At 44.1% G+C, this 22670-nt stretch overlaps 2 protein-coding genes across 2 annotated transcripts in view; one reads left to right on the top strand and one right to left on the bottom strand.

Moving 5' to 3' along the window:
• The window catches only part of lgr4 (leucine-rich repeat containing G protein-coupled receptor 4), a 58922-nt gene extending 48310 nt beyond the window's left edge, over nucleotides 1–10612 (top strand). The window contains exons 12-18 of the mRNA XM_083662320.1: nucleotides 5652–5717; nucleotides 6322–6393; nucleotides 6533–6604; nucleotides 6828–6953; nucleotides 8057–8154; nucleotides 8506–8559; nucleotides 8742–10612. Of these exons, the coding sequence (XP_083518446.1) occupies nucleotides 5652–5717; nucleotides 6322–6393; nucleotides 6533–6604; nucleotides 6828–6953; nucleotides 8057–8154; nucleotides 8506–8559; nucleotides 8742–10153 (1900 nt within the window). The 3' untranslated portion in view covers nucleotides 10154–10612. The remainder of the gene's footprint in view (nucleotides 1–5651; nucleotides 5718–6321; nucleotides 6394–6532; nucleotides 6605–6827; nucleotides 6954–8056; nucleotides 8155–8505; nucleotides 8560–8741) is intronic.
• Nucleotides 10613–18193: 7581 nt separating this feature from the next.
• The window catches only part of mybpc3 (myosin binding protein C3), a gene marked incomplete at its 5' end in the record, with an annotated part of 50068 nt that continues 45591 nt past the window's right edge, over nucleotides 18194–22670 (bottom strand). The window contains 4 exons of the mRNA XM_083662191.1: nucleotides 18194–18259; nucleotides 21041–21227; nucleotides 21926–22062; nucleotides 22252–22411. Coding sequence (XP_083518317.1) covers nucleotides 18201–18259; nucleotides 21041–21227; nucleotides 21926–22062; nucleotides 22252–22411 — 543 coding nt within the window. The 3' untranslated portion in view covers nucleotides 18194–18200. The remainder of the gene's footprint in view (nucleotides 18260–21040; nucleotides 21228–21925; nucleotides 22063–22251; nucleotides 22412–22670) is intronic.

Below are 22670 nucleotides of genomic sequence, written 5' to 3'. Positions count from 1 at the left end.
TGATGGGCTTGTGGCCGTTTGCTTACCGTAATTACCATATGTAAGTGGTCACGCACAGAGGGGATTGAGATGGCTGTTTGAGGAAGCTCCCATTTACCGTATTACCGTAACATTTCAACAAAACAACATAACACAACACCACCGTTGTTTATTTTTACAGTGCACACAGTGTCCGCGGTGTGGTGAAAAGAGGGCAAGAGAGGAAATTAAAACAGAAGTGGATTTATAGTTAGAAAGAGTGCTAAAAAAGAGAGATTTTTTTTTTTTTTTTTTTTTTTTTCTGAAAAAATCCATAGATAAGACGCACCGTTATATAAGCCGCAGGGGCCAAAAAACGGGAAAAAAGCCGCGGCTTATAGTCCGGAATTTACGGTAGTTTCTCTCCTGTCACCACACACAGTACTTAGAAAAGACTGTAAGTTACTAGTTTCTCTCCTGTCACCACACACAGTACTTAGAAAAGACTGTAAGTAACTAGTTTCTCTCCTGTCACCACACACAGTACTTAGAAAAGACTGTAAGTAACTAGTTTCTCTCCTGTCACCACACACAGAACTTAGAAAAGACTCTGTAAGTGACTAGTTTCTCTCCTGTCACCACACACAGTACTTAGAAAAGACTCTGTAAGTGACTAGTTTATCTCCTGTCACCACACACAGTACTTAGAAAAGACTGTAAGTGACTAGTTTATCTCCTGTCGCCACACACAGTACCGTAAATTTCGGACTATAAGCGCGGCTTTTTCCCCGTTTTTTGGCCCTGCGGCTTATATAACGGTGCGGCTTATCTATGGATTTTTTCGGGGGAAAAAAACCCCGGAATTCTCTCTTTTTTTAGCACTCTTTCTAACTATAAATCCACTTCTGTTTTAATTTCCTCTCTTGCCCTCTTTTCACCACACCGCGGACACTGTGTGCACTGTAAAAAAAACACAGGTGGTGTTGTGTTATGTTGTTTTGTTGAAATGTTAATAAATGGGAGCTTCCTCAAACAGCCATCTCTTTCCCGACAATCCCCTCTGTGCATGAACCCTTACATATGGTAATTAAACATTAAAACACAATAAAAATAAAAATAAATACCATTAAAACACCCGCGGCTTATAGTCCGGTGCGGCTTATATATGTAACAAACAGGCAATTTTGCAGGTGCGGCTTATACTCCGGTGCGGCTTATAGTGCGGAATTTACGGTAGTTTCTCTCCTGTCACCACACACAGTACTTAGAAAAGACTATGTAAGTGACTAGTTTCTCTCCTGTCACCACACACAGTACTTAGAAAAGACTCTGTAAGTGACTAGTTTCTCTCCTGTCACCACACACACAGTACTTAGAAAAGACTCTGTAAGTGACTAGTTTCTCTCCTGTCACCACACACAGTACTTAGAAAAGACTGTAAGTGACTAGTTTCTCTCCTGTCACCACACACAGTACTTAGAAAAGACTGTAAGTTACTAGTTTCTCTCCTGTCACCACACACAGTACTTAGAAAAGACTGTAAGTGACTACCGTAAATTCCGGACTATAAGCCGCACCTTTTTTCCCGTTTTTTGGCCTTTTTTGGCCCCTGCGGCTTATATAAGGTAGGGTTAACCCGGTGCGGCTTATCTATGGATTTTTTCAAAAAAAAAAAAAAAAAAATCTCTCTTTTTTAGCACTCTTTCTAACTATAAATCCTATATAACTATAATAAGTTTTAATTTCCTCTCTTGCCCTCTTTTCACCACACTGTATGACACTGTATGACACTGTGTGCACTGTAAAAAACAACACAGGTGGTGTTGTGTTATGTTGTTTTGTTGAAATGTTAATAAATGGGAGCTTCCTCAAACAGCCATCTCTTTCCCGACAATCCACTCTGTGCATGAACCCTTACATATGGTAATTAAACATTAAAACACAATAAAAAATAAAAAAAATACCATTAAAACACCCGCGGCTTATAGTCCGGTGCGGCTTATATAAGAAAAAAATAGTCAACTTTGCAGGTGCGGCTTATACACCGGTGCGGCTTATAGTCCGGAATTTACGGTAGTTTCTCTCCTGTCACCACACACAGTACTTAGAAAAGACTCTGTAAGTGACTAGTTTCTCTCCTGTCACCACACACAGTACTTAGAAAAGACTGTAAGTGACTAGTTTCTCTCCTGTCACCACACACATAGTCTCGCTGGCCAGCCTCCTCTCCCTTCCGTCCGAGGAGTCTGGCGCCGCAGGTCTCCATAGTGGGATTGCGATGGGCGGTGCTTAGCGGCAGTGCCCTTGGAAAATAGTTTCAAACAATCCAACTTGCCGTTTTCAGCGTGTAGCAACGAGCTTGCGTGTAGGTTTCTGCCGTTAGCTTGCTAGCTCGTTAGCGTTGTTGTTTTCACTGAGGCAGCAGGAGGAGGGAGCGGATCTGTATATATATATTGTAACAAAGTGGGTATTTGTCCAAGGAACTGGAGACTTGAAGTTGGTACAGGCTTTTTATTCTTGTCTTCACAATATAGCTCCTAGCAACTAGCTTCGCTGCTAGCTCTGCAACCACCCGGTCAGCTCCCTCACATAGCCTGACTGGCCTCCGCCCCGGCCGCTGGTCACATATATCCCCTTCCCCCTAGGAACACACCCACACATATCAGTTCCTAGCCAAGCACGGAAACACCCCAATACACGTAATTACCCGATACGCTACATTTCCCCCACACAAATTTAATGTCGCTTCCACGCGACATGCACAACCCACACACATCCCCCTGTACCAAAACACACCCAACACAATATTTTTCCCATCACCACATCAAATTCTAATTCCCCAACAACAGTCTTTTCTTTTCAGCACCCACCATAATGTCCAGTTTCCATTAGGTACTCCGTAATGTCTAGTTTTCCATTAGGTACCCCCATAATGTCTAGTTTCCCATTAGGCACTCCATAATGTCTAGTTTTTCATTATTTCCTTTCTTTTTCACACATTTAAATTCAAACACAAGCCCCCACATTTCCCTTAGCTTTTCTTTTAAACCCCATTTCCATCCCCCCTTTTCCCAGCTTCTGTCCCGCCTGAAGCACTCTTTTCGGTCCCCCCTTTTTGTTTGTTCCAGTAGCCAAATGCACGAACGAGCACCGGATCGACATCCTCGTCCTCCGGTCTCCACTCGCGCCCGTCGACTCTCTAGCTGACCCTGGCGTCGTCCTCCCGGCCTCGCACTCGCTCGTTTTTCCGTCCCTCTCCTCCAGGGTTGAGGACAGCAGAGCGAACACCACCGGCGTCGATCTTCCCCTCGGCTCTCCGCTCGTTTTTCCGTCCCCCTCCTCCAGGGTTGAGGACAGCAGAGCGAACACCACCGGCGTCGATCTTCCCCTCGGCTCTCCGCAGTGCAACGTTAGGGGGTGTATAGCGGTTAGGCTGGGCCGGTTCCCCCGGCGGTAACCCCTCTCGCTCACTCGGAGACACGAGCGTCGCTCTCCCGACTGTAACAACGCTGCAGACGATGTCCCTCTCTTCCCTCTGGCTGTTCCCCTGCAGCACCGTTCTCCTATCCGTCACCACGTTCTCTTCTCCCCGGCTGCTCACGCTCTTCCCAGCCTGCGTCTCACCTCCGGCCTCCACACTCTCAGTGCAGTCCCTGGCCAAGTGCTCCCGTGACTGGCAAGTCCAGCAGAGTCTCACCTGTCCGCCGCCTGCACGTCTCTCTTCTCCCGCTGCCCCCCGATCTCCGACAGCCTCTGGACACTCTCTGGCTAGATGTCCGATCGCGCTACATGCCCAGCAGGCTCCCTGCTGTCCATGTCGTTGTCCCGCATACCCGGTCCGTCTCCCGGAACCGCCTCGGCACCACCTCGCCACGTGGCCCGGCTCTCTGCAGGTCCAACACAGTCTCTTCCGTGGCTCTTCCGGCCGCTCTCCCCGCTGCATTACCTCCGCGCTCATCAAGTCCACCCGCTGCATGACTTCTCGCAGCGCCCGCATCACCTCTACTGCCCAGGCAGGAGTCTCTTCCACCAGCCGTCCGACCTCTCTCAACACCCGGGCCTCCATGCCCGCCAGCATCGAGCTGATCCCCGCCGTCAGCTCTCCTTTCCTCCCATTCACCGATGGCCATTCTCCGCGCACCATCGCACGTGGTTTTAGCAGCTAGCAGTTAGCAGTTAGCACCCCTGGTAGCTAACTTACTAGCGCTAGATCTAGAGCCAAAAAGCCGCACCACCCGTCTCTTTTGCCGTTCCTTCTCACCCTCTCCCCTCACGACCGAATCAGAGGCGTTACCGCTTTACTGTCTGACACCAATGTAACAAAGTGGGTATTTGTCCAAGGAACTGGAGACTTGAAGTTGGTACAGGCTTTTTATTCTTGTCTTCACAATATAGCTCCTAGCAACTAGCTTCGCTGCTAGCTCTGCAACCACCCGGTCAGCTCCCTCACATAGCCTGACTGGCCTCCGCCCCGGCCGCTGGTCACATATATCCCCTTCCCCCTAGGAACACACCCACACATATCAGTTCCTAGCCAAGCACGGAAACACCCCAATACACGTAATTACCCGATACGCTACAATATATACAGATCCTTTCCAAAAAATTAGAATATCATGGAAAAGTTCGTTTTTTTCCATAATTCCTTTAATCAAAAAGTGAAACTTTCATAGATTATAGATTCATTACACACAAAGTGAAATATTTCTAGCCTTTATTGTTTCATTTTTCCTAATTTTGTCCCAGAAAACCCCCAAAACAGTATTTCAAGAAATTAGAATAGTGTGAAGAAAATCAGCAGTTACTTCTCAGTTATGACGGACTCCAGCCTCAGTCCACTCCCTCTGAATCTCTGCAAAAAAAATTGAATCGTCTTTGCTTGACAATCCGCTGAAGCCCACGGTCATCCATGGTATTTCCATGATATTAATCTTTTTTTGGAAAGGATCTATATATATATATATATATATATATACGAGCGCGCTCCATTCTAGGCACGCCCGCCCTGCAGCTCGCCGAGCTGACCCTGCAGCTTGCATACGCTGCCCGGCTTCGCCCGCCCTGTGTGTCTATATATACAGTATGTGTTAGGACTTTCAACAGAGAGACGTTTTAAGACGGACTTGTTTCCAACACGCTAATCCTCTGGTTCACTTACTTGATGAGATGGCTTGATTGAAGGTCTGTAGATAGGTCTTGGCAAGGTGTATGAGTGTGGAACTGCATGCTATTAGCTACATTAACAAAAATAAGGCTCAATGCATGCATCTAAAACATGATGTGGATTTCTTAAACGTTCAACAAAAAACAACTTTAGTTCCAAACAAAAATACTAAAGCGTTTGCGTGCGGTTTACTTGGTACTTGCGGTTGAAAAACATTATCTGTCTGGCATCTCAAACCCAGCCAGCCGCAGGTGTCTCAAATCAAAAATCAGTCTTGCTGTCCGACGCACAGTGATTGCATCATCACGCGCCCCCAACTAAGCGCCTTGTAGTTCTTTTATAAAACAAGCAAAATGGCTCCTACAATATGTATGTATGTATGTATGGTGTGTATATAAAGTGTCTACCCAGGTGTGTGTGTATATATATATATGTATGTATGTATGTATGGTGTGTATATAAAGTGTCTACCCAGGAGAGTCGGAAGATACCTGTATAATTATTGAGGTTGTTTGTTTTCCTCCATCAGAGACCTTTCCTACAATGAGATTGAGGAGCTGCCGTCCTTCCAGGGCTGTCTTCAACTGCAGGAGATGTGAGTGTTCAACAAGTGTTGAAAATACAAGTGAGGGGAGGTACGGTGGTGCAGTGGTAAGCGCTGTCGCCTCACAGCTCGAAGGTCCTGGGTTCGATTCCCACCTGGGACGCTGTGAACGCTGAAGGAATGCGTGCCCGTCCGCATGTCCTCGAGTGGGGGTTTCCTTCATATAGGAACCCCCTTCACCAAAACATGCAATATCCTGGTTGCTAATGTGGTTCCTCCTCTGGTCGTTAAGGGCGCCTGTTCAGAGGGAGGGGAACTGGTTGGAATAGCGTGATCCTCCCACGTGCTATGTCCTACCGGCGAAGCTTCCTCTGTCAGGTGAAAAGAAGCGGCTGGCTAACTGCCCATGTCTCGGAGGAAGCATGGAGCCAGTTTCGGCTCTCCCCAGATCAGCAGAGGGTGGAGTAGCAATCAGGATAAATAAATTAAGTTAGCACTAATGGGGGATAAAAAAATGGGATAAAAATCGGGGGAAAAAAGAAAAGAAAATACAAGTGAGATCACACTGCAATTCAGACAAGGACAATTTATGGAATGCGTCTTTTTAAAACAAAGCTTTAATCAAATCTATTTCATTCCGGTTTCAACTCAACAGAAGCCTGCAACACAACCATATTCAACAGATTGACAGGGACACTTTCCAAGGTCTCTCTGCTCTACGTTTGCTGTAAGTCTCCACATACACACACACACACAAGCCAGTGGTCACTGTCATACACACACACAAGCCAGTGGTCACTGTCCAAACAGAAGGAAGAAGTATTTTGTGGCTGGATTATGAGTGCGTTTCCATTTTGTTTTGACAGAGACCTGAGTAGAAATGAAATCAGACTCATTCACAGAGATGCTTTCCTCACCCTGACTGCACTTACCAACCTGTGAGTACGACCTATGACCTTCCACCTCATTTCAAAATACATTACATAATGCATTTACACTGTGTGTGTGTGTGTGTGCATGTGTGCATGTGTGTGTGTGTGTATATATATTTACAGTGTGGACTGTGCGTGTGCATGTGTGCATGTATATATTTACAGTGTGTGCGTGTGTATATATATTTCCCTGATTGTGTTGTATACAGTATTTCCTTTTCCATTTCAGAGATTTGAGTATGAACTCTCTGACTGTGATTCCAACAAATGGACTGAGTGCCCTCAGTCAGCTGAAACTCTCGGGGAACCAGCAGATGAAAAATGTGCTGACTGCCAAAAACTTACCCAAACTCAGGTGAGAAAGAATTTCAATGTTCTGCAGTAGAGTCCCATTATCTGATCTAATACATACAGACAGACATACATACGTACATCAGTGTTTCCCCTACCATTCTACAGGCCTGGCGGGAGCGCCAGGCCAACGGCGCCCCCGCCAGGCCAGATTCTTTTTTTTTCTGTCTTTTTTTCTGTTTTTCCTGCTCTCCCCAAAATTTCAATAAACCTTTATGGCATACTATTACAATACAACAATACTGGTGTTGACAGTGTTGTTGACAGTAATAGAAGATGCCAAATCATTCAAAGCAATAAACATTTTGCTTTTAGGAGCATCGTGCCAGCGTGCAGCGCTGTTCCAAAACGTGTCAACGTGTGTCGTAGCCTGGGAAACACACATCCCATAATTAGGGATGCACCGATATGAAAATTTTGGCCGATCCCGATAACCGATATTAACATTGCTGTTATGGCCGATAACCGATATTTACCGATGTCGATATGATCTGTATAAAACCACATTTTTATGATCATCACATTTTGTACATACTGAAAAACACATGTTAACACTGAATTTAAAAAAGTTATGCATTTCTTTATTTGCAAAGCCTTTGGAAAAGCCCATAAATCATAGATTTACTGCATTATTTCATATCAATGTGAAGAATTTGGCTGATAATGATAACCGATATTAACATTGCAACATCTGACCGATACCGATATGACCGATATGTTAAAAAATGACCAACATCGGCCGATACCGATATGATTGCCGATATATCGTGCATCCCTACCCATAATACAACTGTTCGCATGGCATCCCATAATAGTATGATGATACTGTACTTGGGATGCCATTGCCAACATAGATGCGAACAGGTTAGCTAAAAGTTTAGCGTCGCCAGCGCTAAACTTTTAGCTAACCTGTTCGCAGGGCCCCCACCGTTGCGGTCGGGGTACGTTTTGAAATCCCTCCAGGTGAAACTGTCAGAATGTTGCAGCATAGAAGCGCAATCATTTTGAGTCCAAAATGGTACAAATGTCATAACACACTGAAATTAGGCAAATTTGATTAACAAGTAGTCTGGATACTTTTTCTGAATGATAATTGTTTGTTCGCAGGTCCATCTCTGTCCCCTATGCCTACCAGTGCTGTGCATTTCTTGGATGTGACACCATGATAAGTTCTTCTGAGGAAAATAACATGAAGCAATCTCCAGGTGAGAAAGCTACAGTCAAAGCTGGATACATGAATGATGCTGCTTTGGTCTGTCATTTATTTATTTATTTGATCTTGTATTTATGTATGTATTGATTTGATCTTGTATTTATTTATGTATGTATTGATTTGATCTTGTATTTATGTATGTATTTATCTTGTATCTTTATTCCTTGGCTCAGTTCAGTCTGTAAAAGTGAACATACAACATTACCAGAAGCAAGAGAACAGAGTCTTGCTCCTTAATCTGTGGTTTCAAACGAGAACAAAGTGACAGTTGAGAATGTCAACATGCAGTCGGGCTGGACCTTTGAAAATGTGCATAGTTTACATATATCATTTTTCATTTTAGCTGGGGACGGTGTAGAAAGGATCTCAATGATTATGCATTGCTCTCCATCACCAGGTAAGCATCTTTTTACATTATTTATTTATTTATTTATTTAGTGTAACAATTTTGGTGTTTACTTTTACCAATGGATATTCAGGAAGTGTGAAATAAACGGACCTAGAATGGATAAGTTGACTCACAAAATGTCTCCTACTGTATTAATTATTAAAACCAGCCACACCTGTTTCCATCTTCAGGCGCATTCAAGCCTTGTGAGCATCTCCTGGGCAACTGGATGATTCGTCTGACAGTCTGGTTCATCTGCCTGGTGTCCCTGGTCTTTAACAGCCTGGTGCTGGTCGCCACCTTCTGCCCCACACCAGGCCTGGCCCACTCCTCCACTCCATCCCTCTCACCAGCCAGGCTGCTGATGGGCCTGCTGGCGCTGGCCAACCTCCTCACAGGCCTGTACGTCGGTGTGCTGACCGTGCTCGACGTGGCCACCTGGGGCTCCTTCGCTGAGTTTGGCGTGTGGTGGGAGATGGGTGCTGGCTGCCAGACCACAGGAGCTCTGGCCGTCTTCTCGTCCGAGTGGGCGGTTTTGTTACTCGCGCTGGCAGCGGTGGAGCGGAGCGTGGCAGTGCAGGCTCTTCTGGGGAAGGTCATGGTGTCGCCCAGGAGGAGCGCCGGCAGCCACCAGGGGTGCTGGAGAGGAGATCGACGCTTCGGCCTGGCGGCAGGACTCCTCGGGCTCCTAGCTGCTGCTGCAGCCTGCCTGCCTCTCATAGGTTCCAGTGAGCAGTCTGCCTCTCCTCTCTGCCTGCCCTTTGCTGGTGGAGAGAGTCCAGCTTTGAGTATTACAGTCGTTCTGGTCCTGCTCAATGCGCTGGCGTACCTGTTCACCGCAGCCGTGTACACGCAGCTGTACTGCCACCTGGGCAGGGTGGAGCTGGCCGACCCGGAGCAGACCGGAGCTCTGCGGCACGTCGCTTGGCTCATCTTCACCAATTGCATCTTCTTCTGCCCCGTGGCAGCGTTCTCCTTCGCCCCTCTCCTGACCGGCTCAGGCTCCACCGCCGGTGGCCCAGAGATCGCCAAGTCAGTCACCCTCATCTTCTTCCCCTTACCTGCCTGTCTAAACCCGGTCCTTTACGTGTTCTTCAGCCCGGCCTTCAGGGAGGACTGGCTGAGACTGCGCGGTCGCGGAGCTGCGAGCGGGGAGGTCAAGGCCGGTGCCGAAGGTCAGGGAGACGATGGCGGCGGAGGAGGGTCGGCGGTCCTGGACGGAGGCTCCTCCACGCAGCTGGGCTTTGACTGCGGGGTGTACTCACAGCTGTGTGGAGAGACGGTCGTATGCGAGCAGTGCGAGGCAGCGCTGCATGCCAGGACCTGTTCCTCCCCCTCCTCATCCTCCACAGTCTGCAGACACTTGGTGAAGTCTCACAGCTGTCCCACACTGCTGGCCGGAGCGGCGGTGTGCCAGCGTGCGGACGGGTACTGGGCCGACAGCGGCACACCCTCGGCTCAGTCCGAGTACGCGGACGAAGGAGACTCCTTTGTGTCAGATAGCTCAGACCAGGTGCAGGCCTGCGGCAGAGCCTGCTTCTGTCAGAGCCGAGGCCTCCCTCTGGTACACTACTCATACAACATACCTCGCGTCAAAGACTGAGAAACCCTCAAGAGCTACATCTGCCTGCACAGATCTCTCTGTCATGTGAATTCTGATGCTACAAGAATATACATTTTGTTATATCAGACAGCAAGATGTGCCAACGGCCCTGCTAACAGACTATTCAAGAAGCACTTATTTTTGTAATTACAATTACTGTGTAAACAGAGACTCAACCAATCACTTAAAGGGAACTTGGAGACTATTTGTAAGCGCAGGTTTTGCCTGCCGGTGGTGCAACTGAGCGGAACTGAGCGCGTCACGACACAAGCTGGTTAACAAAGAGCGCGTCATGTGACACAGGCTGGTGAACTGAGTGCGTCATGTGACACCTGAGTGTGTCATGTGACACAAGCGGGTTAACAAAGGATGTTACAAAGGAAAAGCTTGCCACCGGTGCCTGCCTCTGGCTTTCCATGTCGCAGGCCTCAAATCATCTGTCACTTCTGTTCTAAAGGACTTTGTGACATCTTTGTTTGACCTGTACTTATAAGCTTTTTCATTTTGTTGGAATTGTCATACAACTTGTCAATTTTAGCTTCTCTACAGTAACTGTTGATTAACTGTTGATTTTTTTGTATTTTATTGATTTTTTTTTAAAGAAGAAAATGTAGCAAATGTAATCAACATTCTATAATTTTCTGTGTGAATGTAACCTAACTTTCAGGAGAATGATTGGTGGTCTTCAACTAAAGGAGGGGGAAAAATGTTCTAATGTTCAACAATAACTTCATCTTCTTCCCTACCTGCCCTCCCAATGTGACCAGAATCCACATGGTCATAATCGATGGCCCTGAATTCACTCTGTGAGAGCGTGATGATGCTATCATGATGCTATCATGATGATGCTATCATGATGCTAGCATGATGATGCTATCATGATGCTAGCATGATGATATCATGATGCTAGCATGATGCTATCATCATGCTAGCATGATGATGCTATCATCATGCTAGCATGATGCTAGCATGATGCTATCATGGTGCTAGCATGATGATGCTATCATGATGCTAGCATGATGATGCTATCATGATGATGCTAGCATGATGCTATCATCATGATGCTAGCATGATGCTATCATCATGCTAGCATGATGATGCTAGCATGATGCTATCATCATGCTAGCATGATGATGCTATCATGCTAGCATGATGATGCTATCATCCTGCTAGCATGATGATGCTATCATCATGCTAGCATGATGATGCTATCATCATGCTAGCATGATGATGCTATCATGCTGTTTTATAAGAAACTCTTCTTCACTTCAAGTGAGTTACGAATGTGATAAAAGTAGCAGATATCACTGTTTTTTAGCAACAACTATGCTGGGTGCTTTTGTGTGTTGTTCTAATTTATTGTTTGGAGCAGTAGGAATGTCTGGGTGAAGGTAATTTCAGGTATATGAAAGGTGGCCTTTGAATGATGAATGCAGAACCCAAGCACTCACCAAGACAACAGCACCTCTTGTGGTCAATCCTTAACAAATTACTTCTTGCATTGTATTGTATTGTAAGAGTTCACTGTTAGTTTATTATTTTCATTCGTCTTAATTTATTTTCAACCTGAGCCGTATTGTCACCGTCTTTACCATCATGCTCATTGATTCAGATCAAAACAGTTGGTCAGTTACTTAGAGCTCCATGTACCTCTGAGTTTGCAAGGAGTACAAGGGAAACTCAAAGACTCCCACATCATGTCCTGTTCCATCACAATAACACACTGTAATGAGACCTGCCTACGAGTCTCTGGCCTGAAACGTTCATATTCTGCTGTGTCAGATAGATTCTAGCCTGCATAAGCTCGTTAGCAAGTAGAATGTACTTGCTAACAGTACTTCACATCCTGTTTCATTTACTGTAAATATGAACTACTGACTGAGGGGGCGGACAAAACTTTAATGTTAACATCCTAGTGGTAATGACAAGTAGAATGTTGGAGGTTTTGGTGGGCTCCCACTTGGTTTCTTGAACTGCGTAATTCTTTCAACACAAGTGGTAAACTGATGTCAGTAGTCCAAGGTAATAAAATGCGAAATCTTCAGTTATATTGCGATTACTGGTAATAACAATGAACCCAACAAAAAGCAAGCAATATCTGCAAATGTCATTTTGGAAATGGGCGCTCCAATGTGTTAAACACAGATGCAGCAACAAAATGTCATCCTGTTGACTTGGCATTCAGCAGAGTAAACATGTATGTGAGGTGAGCAATGCCAAAAAGCACCAAATAGACTTCGAGTTGAAATGCTGTGTGATGCTTGTTCAGTCACAGCTATTTAAAGACGTGTAGCTGCAGTGAGTTTGTGCTATTGGAATGGGACATGTCTTGAGTACTTTTTTGGGCTCGATTGAGTATCTTTTGGTCTCTTCTTGTGCTGTATTCGAGAACATTGTTCCCTGCAAATTGAGAGGTGTGTAGAACTCCAGAGGAGAACTCAGTAAGTGACAAAAGTTTGAACGGAATTGATCGGCACAATTGAAAATAAGACCCAGATTGAAAATGGCAGGAAAGGTGCACATATTGGTGCTTACAGTATCCTTGCAATCCAGAAGTCAGTGAGTGACTCACAAGTTATTTTCAACTCGGTCTTTATAGTCCAGTTTTAGTGTATAGGGAGGGGTCTGATAATATTTGAATTATATGTATGTATATATATATATATATATTATATATATATATAAATATATTTTATATATATATATATAAAAAGGTATATATAGTTATGTATATATATATAATTGTATATATATATATATATATATATATATATATATATATATATATATATATACACATATATCATATTTTTATATACCGTAGATCATGTTTGACCCAAAGGATTGAGCTGAATGAGATGGTGTGTGACTGTTGGAGGATTGCTCTCTGCTCTCTGACTGATGTTTGGTGTCTGGTGATGACTGAGGTCTGGTGGCTCTCTGACTGAGGTCTGGTGGCTCTCTGACTGATGTCTGGTGGCTCTCTGACTGAGGTCTGGTGTCTGGTGATGACTGATGTCTGGTGGCTCTCTGACTGAGGTCTGGTGTCTGGTGATGACTGATGTCTGGTGGCTCTCTGACTGAGGTCTGGTGATGACTGATGTCTGGTGGCTCTCTGACTGAGGTCTGGTGATGACTGATGTCTGGTGGCTCTCTGACTGAGGTCTGGTGGCTCTCTGACTGATGTCTGGTGGCTCTCTGACTGAGGTCTGGTGGCTCTCTGACTGATGTCTGGTGTGTGACTGTTGGAGGGTTAGGGTTGCTCTCTGACTGATGTCTGGTGGCTCTCTGTTTGGTGTGCTGGAGCATGACTGTACACATTAGGTGGATACACCCTCAGAGCATGTATCCACATGTGCGCATCATGTGAGTGTGCTCAGGAATTTAAGCAATGTAGGGAAACTTTCTTCCATCAACAAGGCATTCTTGTATCCTTATAATGCGTTGTGTTGTCATTTTGTTTTGTTTATTTCTTTGGGTAGATTTTCTATTGCCATTTGATGGATTTTGTACACACACTTTTGACTGGGTGTGTAATTTATAGCACCAACCAAATGTCCATTGATTGTTTGAGATGTTCGAAGTCCCATCTGATGAAAATGTAAAAAAAAAAGAAAAGAAAAAAAGAGTAGTGTAGTTGTCAGTTTTTGTATGTGTAAATTATTTTAAAAGAAAACAAATAATCGAGAATGGGATGCTAACTAAGGAAGCTAACTCCTCACCTGTAGTGGCTACCGGGTACCAGCAGTGCTTTGCAAAAGAAAGTTTGTTTTCCTATATTATTACTCTGTTTGCATTCTTGGCTTTATGTTGATACTGTACATCTGGTTGTACATCATTGTTTTAGTTAAGTACAAATTGTGGGAGGAATTTATGTACTGTATACTGTGATTTTTTTCCACCAAACTATAAACTATGAAATTATCTTGTGTGTGTGTGTGTTTTGCATTGCAATACAGAATATAAAGTATCTCACTTCATTTCAGTCCAAATACCAATCTTATTTGTAGGTTTTCATGTGAGATCTCTCCAAGACAGTTTTAACTTGACAACAATAACAACCGTCACAACCCACCTGAATATCCGGTTTACTTCCTGTATACATAGCTGAGCGCAGGCTGATATTCGGCTCATATTAAATGTTAACGTTAGGCCGTGTCTCCGACAGACACATTAACAAGGTAGCCTATTCGGTCTTTATGTCTTGTAGTAGTTGTTGTTGTTGATAGTTGCCATAACAACCACCCCTGTCGGAAAGACGTGCACACGCTGGGTAGGAAGCGTTGTTGTCCCGGAGGCGATATTTTTTTGGATGATGGCGAAGGCATAACCCGCCCCTCTCTGCCTCTGATTGGCCTAGCGTCAAACTTCCATCCAAACACATTAGCTTGGCTATCCTGCATTACATCTCTGTTACAGTCTGTGGTCAGACCGTCAGACTCAGTGGGTCAGACTCAGACAGACAGCAGTTACGCTTGCTAGCCTGCATGAAAGACGCCAGTGTGTTTATGTTTTTAATATAGTCATATCTATGGTTTATAACGCTGGCACTAATCAGAGGCAGAGAGGGCCAGGGGCGGGTTATGCCTTCGCCATCATCCGAAAAAAATATTGCTTCCGGTAAGCTAGCTAGCTAGCTAATGTTAAGTGGGGACTGCCCCCTAGTCCGATACCTCACGAGTCCGATACCTCACGAGTCCGACACCTCATGGTTTTGGGTTAGGGTCTGGGGGAGGTTAGGTTTAGGCGTGGGGGTGGGAGAGGTTAGGTTTTGGGTTAGGGTCTGGGGGAGGTTAGGTTTAGGCGTGGGGGTGGGAGAGGTTAGGTTTTGGGTTAGGGTCTGGGGGAAGTTAGCCTCTTTTTTCGGACTCGTGAGGTGTCGGACTCGTGAGGTATCGGACTCGTGCCATGGCACCAATGTTAGCTGCTGGTTGGTTGGCTAACTAGCGAATGTTAGCCGTTAGCCTCGGGGGGAGGAAGTCCATCCGGTCATGGGGCACAGGACATTACGTCATTAACGTCATTAACGCGATTGGCTGGCTCAGATCTGTTCAAATCTGAGCCAGCCAATCACGTTGTCCTGCACTGTTTGAGAACGTGTATAAAAGGAGAGGAGAAGAGGGGAGAGGAGAGGAGAGGAGAGGAGAGGAGAGGAGAGGAGAGGAGAGGAGAGGAGAGGAGAGGAGAGGAGAGGAGAGGAGAGGAGAGGAGAGGAGAGGGCGAGAGGGGAGGGGAGGAGAGGGGGAGGGGAGAGGAGAGGAACAACAACAAGGCAGGCTTGGGGTGGGCCATTTTGCTTGGGGCAGCAGCAGCTAGAGGGACCATTTATGGTGTAACACACAACACAGACAGGTGATACAAAACAAGACCGGTGATGGCAAAATGCCAGGAGCAAAACAAAATTCAGGATGCCAAAATCGCAAGGCAAAAAAAAGCGGGAGCAGGCAAGGGCTTTAGACCCAAATAATAATCTGTTAACAAACTTTTTTTAGTCAGCTCCGAAAGCTGCAGCGTTGATGAGTAAAGCGCGTACGGGGGAGGGAAGGGCATAGTGGCTGGACCCTTCCAGGGGCACTGCCATCTCTTTGGGCGGCCCTGGTAGTGGAAGCGATCATCTTGCTCTATAATGACCAGAATGGGTGTTGTTCAAACTGAACATTTATTTCTTCAACATGCTGCAGCAGAAAGGGAGATAAACAGCGGACACTATTTACATAGCAGCCGAGTACAGTCAGCCAATTCAGAGGCAGGGAGGGGCGGGTCATGCCTTCGCCATCATGGGAAAAAAAGATCGCGTCCCGGTGTTATGCCGAGAGGCTAATAAAAGCTATGTTACAGAGTAAGCTGACTATCAGTACGTTATTGCACGCATAGGCCTATCTTAACATTTAAACGTTTACATAGCAAAAATAAAAAAAATAGAAATAGAAGTAGGCTATGTCAGTGTTTTCCCCTGAATAGCTGAGAAAGTGGACACTGTCAATAGTTAGCACTGTGAAGCTGATACAATTCAGGTGGCGGTAATGCAACATTTAAGGATGCCAACGGCCATAAAACACAGAAGAAGAAGCTGAGAAAAAGGAAGTGCTGTGGGGTTGCAGCTGGTGAAAACCGTCTATATATCACACCTTTCTTGCCACCAATACACAGACTGCTTTTGGGGACAGTGTTCCTGTGCAAATTAAAGCATGCATTAACCTTATCAATCTCCCGTCGACGTTAATATTTATGCGTGGCACTAAAAGTGTTCTCATGGTAAGACTGTCCTTGCTTTAACTGGAAAACCCTATGTCAACAAGTTTTCACCCTTTTGAAGTGCCATTGAGCAAACATAACACTGAATCCCGATCTCCAGCATAAAAACACAGTGAAGATGCATTTTCCTTCAGTTCTGCAATGCAAATTCCTTAAGATGCAGTGAAGAAGCTTTTTTTCATAGAAAAATGCTCCAAACACCATTTTACAGCCAATACAAAATACAGTCATTCAAAAACACGTAAATCACAGAATAAAAACATTTTGAAATAATTTTCTATAAAGTCACACATGCACACACCCTTTATTTATAGAAGGTCCCGGGTTCGAACCCCAGTCCGTCCCAGGTCCTTTCTGTGTGGAGTTTGCATGTTCTCCCCGTGTTCGTGTGGGTTTCCTCCCACCATCAAAGACATGTATGTTATGTTATTGTTGATACTCCTGTCAGTGACCCTGAGCAAGGCACTGGCAAAAGAACTGGAGTTGGTCCCCGGGCGCTGCACTGTGGCTGCCCACTGCTCCTAGATCTAGGAAGGTTCCTAGTAGAGGATGGCTCAAATGCAGAGGATGAATTTCCCCACGGGGATAAATAAAGGATAACTTAACTTAACTTGACAGTAGAGTCAGGTGTGATATCTTAGGACTATATATGCCTTTTCAAGCAGGTCTGCATGTGTCAAGACTGCCTTTGGTGTCGCTTTCTGTCTCAATGCTCATATATCGCCATTCAGTCACAGGTGTTTCGTCTCACCTGCTGCTCCCCCTTGACTTTGCTCATGTTGTTGGCCTTGGCTGCTGGCTCTCTTTGCTCATGTGCACTGAGCTGTAAACTGGCTGATGAGTGAGGAATAACCTCCAGGATGAAATACTGGAACAGGAACGGACATGACATTCCAGATGTCTATTGTAGCTGCAGACTAGATTTCCTGTTTATTAGTGCATTTTGATGAAGAGAAAAACCCTCGTCAAAAGACACATACGAGCTTAATTGGATCTGTTGCGGTTAGAAACTGAAAATATTAACTTTCAAGGAATCAAAAGAGATGCTGTTAATGACTGATGGTAATAGACGGTTGTAGCCTACCTCCGGCAGCCCCCCTTCCCTAGATGAAACAGACCACATGTTTCCACTTCCCTGACACGCGTCCTCAGTGGCAAAAGGACATCCGGACTATTCCAAGCCTTCCCCCTCATCCCTCTGTGGTGCACGTTAAGCACATACCTCACACCTCTGGCTTTAGCTGGGCTTTAGTACATTACTGCCTGGCCCTTGACAGGGCCTTGCTCCACTCCACATGTCTCCTGAGTGTCAGTGCATGGCTGGTATGCCCCTGTGTGCTTTAGCTAGCATGCAACTGCTGCTCTCCCCTGTGCACTTACAACTTAGCTTAGCACATCATCATAATATGACTGCAATAATAATATGACTGGATGCAATCATTCACAGTGCTGTTTTGTAAAGCGATTTGCTTTTTAATTGGCTTTGCACTCAACAAAAGAAAACAATATTTAATCCAGTTGTTTCTAATCATTCTCAGGTTTATAGTGATTGAAATGAGAGGAATAGGATGCCAAACCATAAATTAATTTCATAAATAATACAGACATTTCCACATCTAATAAAACAAAATTGCCAAAATCAAGCATGAGCCACAGTCAATGAAATAAGCCAGTGCTCTACACGTACAATTAGAACAGCATGGATGCTACTTATGAGATGATTTCACAAGCAGGAAGTGATGCACACACAAAGAGGACGATGAACACAATGTCTTCTCTTGTCCCGTTGAGCTCAAATCACAGATTCTCTTCTCTCTTCATCTCCCTTCTTCTTCTCCCTAATGATTTGAGCTGCAAGCCAGAAATATAGATTATAATACTCGTAGTTGTGTTTATCATAGACTACTGAAATATTGACAAATTCCATAGTGTTACTTTTCAATTCACATCACAAACCAATCCTAACTGAATATTGATTAGAGTCAGCAGTGTCTCACAATGTGTGGATACTAATTGTTAATTAGTATTTAATCTCTTTAATATGATCATATTCTGTTAAATGAATATAATCAGTGAAGGCATATAATCATTTGTTACAGTTAAAACGGGTTACAACGGGAACAACATTCCTCTGTATATCTGAATAAACAACAAATAAGCAATACAACATTTTATAATTTACTTCCCCAGATATGTCTCTTAACCCTATTACATCCATAACTATAACTTAAACAGGCAGTATAACCAATATGCTAACTGTTGTCAGCCCTGTTACTTGTATAATATTCTAATATAATTTAAAAAATGAAAAGACACATGTAAAATAAACAAATTTTATGTGTTAAGTAAAAAGTACCAGTAATCCACTCAAAGAAATTTGGGTATTATTAGTTTGTTTACATAACTTTTTCTTAAACAGAAGATGCTGTGAAAGTGCCAAATGTAAATGGGCATACGCATCCATGGGAAAAAGTAAACTCCTCAATATTCTCACTTTACAAACACACTTAGTGTAACAAGGGAGACTTTATATTTCATAATATATCAGATTTGTTCTAAATATGGATTTAAAACCTTTTCAAACAGTAATTATGTCGGTAACAGGGTTGACAAAACACAGATATGCATGTTGTTTATATGTGAAAAAATAAAAAAATAAGATCGCCTGAGATGGCACGGCACATTTTCCTCAGAGGTAAGGATCCACTTAATCCAAAAAGGGGCTTAAATACTTTTAAAACAGTACTTTGAAAATCAAACATCAAGAATGCAAAATGCCAAGTTTTCCGATAAACACCCTACTATACTATACTATACTATACTATACTATACTATACTTATGTCTGTTTATTTCAGATTTTCCTGTTCATTATCTAGGCCTCCTCTGACAATCAAAAGACACAACCTGATTTGTATTTTATTTGTTACTGCTCATCACTGCAGCCTGTGACAGGTGAGTGTGAGGCTTTGGGAACCACTAAAGGTCTACAGCAAGTTTGTTCCAAGCATCCTCTAGATCATTTGACAACTCCATCCAAAACATTGATCTCAGGGTGGAGTAAGGTGGGGTTGGGTCTGAGCAAACACAGCTTGTGGAGGTAGGTTGACAGGACACAGCTGTGTAATCCTAGCTCATACAGAAACCCTCCTCTCGCCTCAAGAGGAGCGCCATCTTACAATGGAGTCATACGCCAAAGTACTTTCCATGCATGCCATTTGCTAAATAAAGTATCTTGTTAAACCTACCATGGGTGGAGGTTACAGAGACAAGGAAACACACATGGCATTAATATCCATATATCTCAATGGCTTCTAAGGTAAGTGCTTTTCTTATGAAGACATCCAGCTCTAATAATCTGGTTTGTATTCAATATGAAGATGCAATCTGGGGTTGAAAGAATAAGACAAATCATTTCTAAGAAACTACTCAATCAAAGCAATATATTTGGGCACAACATTTAATCTTACAAAAGACGGTCATTACATTGTAGTTGTAATTTGTCATAGATTTTAGAATGTCACACAGAGTAACAGTAAGTATTATTATATATTTATTTTATAATATATATTTATTATATATTAGTATATATTATATTTTGACCTTGGAAACATTTCTAGATCAATTCTTATTCCTTCATATTTGAGTGTGGCTTGCCTTTGTGTTATTGGCTGGGTTTCCCAAAAGCTTCTTAGCGCTAAGAAGCTTCTTTAACCCTTCTTAAGGCCCCCTTAAGAAGCACACGCGTTTCCCAATTGCTTCTTAGCCTAAGATGATCTTTCATAACAAAAGGCATGCATTTCCCAAAAGCTTCTTAGCGCTAAGAAGCTTATTTGACCCTTCTTAAGGCTCCCGTAAGAAGCCAACGAAGCCAATGCGTTTCCCGATTGCTTCTTAGCCTAAAATGATCTTCCGTTAAGAAGGCTGCGTTTCCCCATAAGCTTCTTAGCGCTAAGATGATCTTTCGTTAAGAAGGTTTTGTAAGAAGGGTCTGGGGCATTCTTAACACCTTCTTAATGACAAAACACTGGCAGATCCAGCCGCGTCAGGCAAAAGGAGATACTTGTGTCCACTGTTCCTCTTGTGTTTTTCCCTTTTTCCTTTCTTTCATGCACCCTTTAGTGTTTAAAATTGGGGAACACTTGAAAACCTCCCCTGTATGTATGGTTACTTGTGTTTTAAATGTTTTACCGTAGGCTATATATTCCTCTAATCAGAATGGATTCCTTTTATAATAAGAATGTTTTGGATTTATATAGCACCTTTCTGTAGTGTTTCTCGCAATTTTGTGGTATGCTGTGAATATAAAGCAATTTGAACTGCAGTTCATGTCTGAAATAAATAATGTTTAATAGAAGAAGTTCTTGTTTAACATGACCACGATTAGGTTATTCTACAACAGTGTTTCTCAACCACTGGGTCATGGCCCACTGGTGGGCTCAGAGTGCCATCTAGTGGGCCGCAGAGGACCTCTCACATCGAGATAGTGGACAGCTCCAGTTAAGATGCTTCTTAAGAGCCTTCTTTAGCGATGTGTTAAGAATCACTGTGGCCTGGGCAGGAAGAGTGTACGTGCAGGGTCCATGCAGCAGAGGCAGCATGCGTTTCAGTGCTTCTCCCTGTGTCGTACTTACAGCGAACCTCCAGTTTACACTCCACCACGTCTTCTCCAGAGGGGTTGACTGCTTTGCACATGTACACTCCTCCATCAAAAGTGCAGGGCTTTCGGATCTCCAGCGTCAGGACGCCTTGCTTGCTGAACATGCGGTACTTGGCTTCATCTGAGATGTCCATCTTGTTTCTGTACCAGGTCACTTTGGGCTAACAGGGCAGGATATTGTGTCATTTCAGGTGATTTTATTTCATCCAATCTGCACTTTTATTGATGATGGTGATTGGTACTTGTTGGTGGGGCGGGTTCGAGGGTAGGAGGAGTCTATCAACTAAATTAGCATAATGTTTATAAGTATAAATAAGAGATCATGCAACTATGGAATAATTTCATCCATCTGGCAAATATGTTTTCTCTAAAAAATTACAAAAAAAGTTTGAAGGAACATTTGATAATTACATTGTAAAATCCTGTATTATAATGTATCTTCTGTAATCAGTGTTTGGTATTTTAACCTGTACTCTCAAGCTTTTACACTCTCTCTCCCGCACACACACACGCACGCACGCACGCACGCACGCACGCACGCACGCACGCACGCACGCACGCACGCACGCACACACACACACACACACACACACACACACACACACACACACACACACACACACACACACACACACACACACACACACACACACACAAGCCCCCTGGGCTTTTTTTTTTACCTCTCCCTGCACAGTATACCTTTGTATTGTAGCCTACAGTTGTCATTGCAGTGTATATTTTATTGTCTTGTTTTTTACTGTGCGAATAAAGAAACTAAACTAAACTAAAAACTAAAATCACAAAAAATGACAATGGTGAAGCCCAGTATTTTCCATACTATAATGTAATTGCGACTGACCTTGGGCCAGCCTCTGACGGAGCAGCTGAGGGTGGCGTTGTATCCTGCGATGACAGAGCGGCTCACTAGGGGGTGTGTGAACTTGGGCGCTTCTGAGAAGTCGTGCTCCTTGTAGCTCGGTGCCTTGTATGCAATAGCTGAGGACAGAGAAGGCTCATTTTGGGTTTGTTTTGGCAACACATTCCTCAGATTATTAATTATGGCTCAATCATGGCTTTTCTGAATGTAATGTAGTGTATATGTGCATATGGATTGTATATTATAAAATAAAATGATAATAACTGTATTGTACTCCGTGATATATGGCATGTGCAGTCCAAGCCCACCTGATTTCTGGATGAAGGCGCTGTCTTTTGTGTCGCATGGCTCTTCGCTGAGGCCCACCTGGTTCATGGCAAAGACGCGGAAGACATACTCGTTGCCCATGATGAGGTCCGACACAACGCAGTTGGTCCTCCGGTACTGCTCTAACACCGTGTACCACTCCTGCATGGGATTTATTTCATACTTTCAGGTTTACTATGTACTGTCTTTATATTGTTTATGTCTTATGTTCATACCAGGCCCAGTTCATACATTGCCAGTGCTGTGTGTGTGTGTGTGTGTGTGTGTGTGTGTGTGTGTGTGTGTGTGTGTGTGTGTGTGTGTGTGTGTGATCTAGGCAATCACCACCCACCTGTGGAGCCACACTTCACTCCAGCTGATCCTGATCTCTCATTAGCTCTGTTCAGCAGTGACTTGCTGG

The sequence above is a fragment of the Poromitra crassiceps genome (assembly GCF_964638095.1).
Source record: "Poromitra crassiceps genome assembly, chromosome: 28".
Lineage (NCBI taxonomy): Eukaryota > Metazoa > Chordata > Actinopteri > Beryciformes > Melamphaidae > Poromitra > Poromitra crassiceps.
The sequence above is the reverse complement of the archived record's forward strand: the minus strand, read 5'-3'. Positions and strand labels throughout refer to the sequence as shown.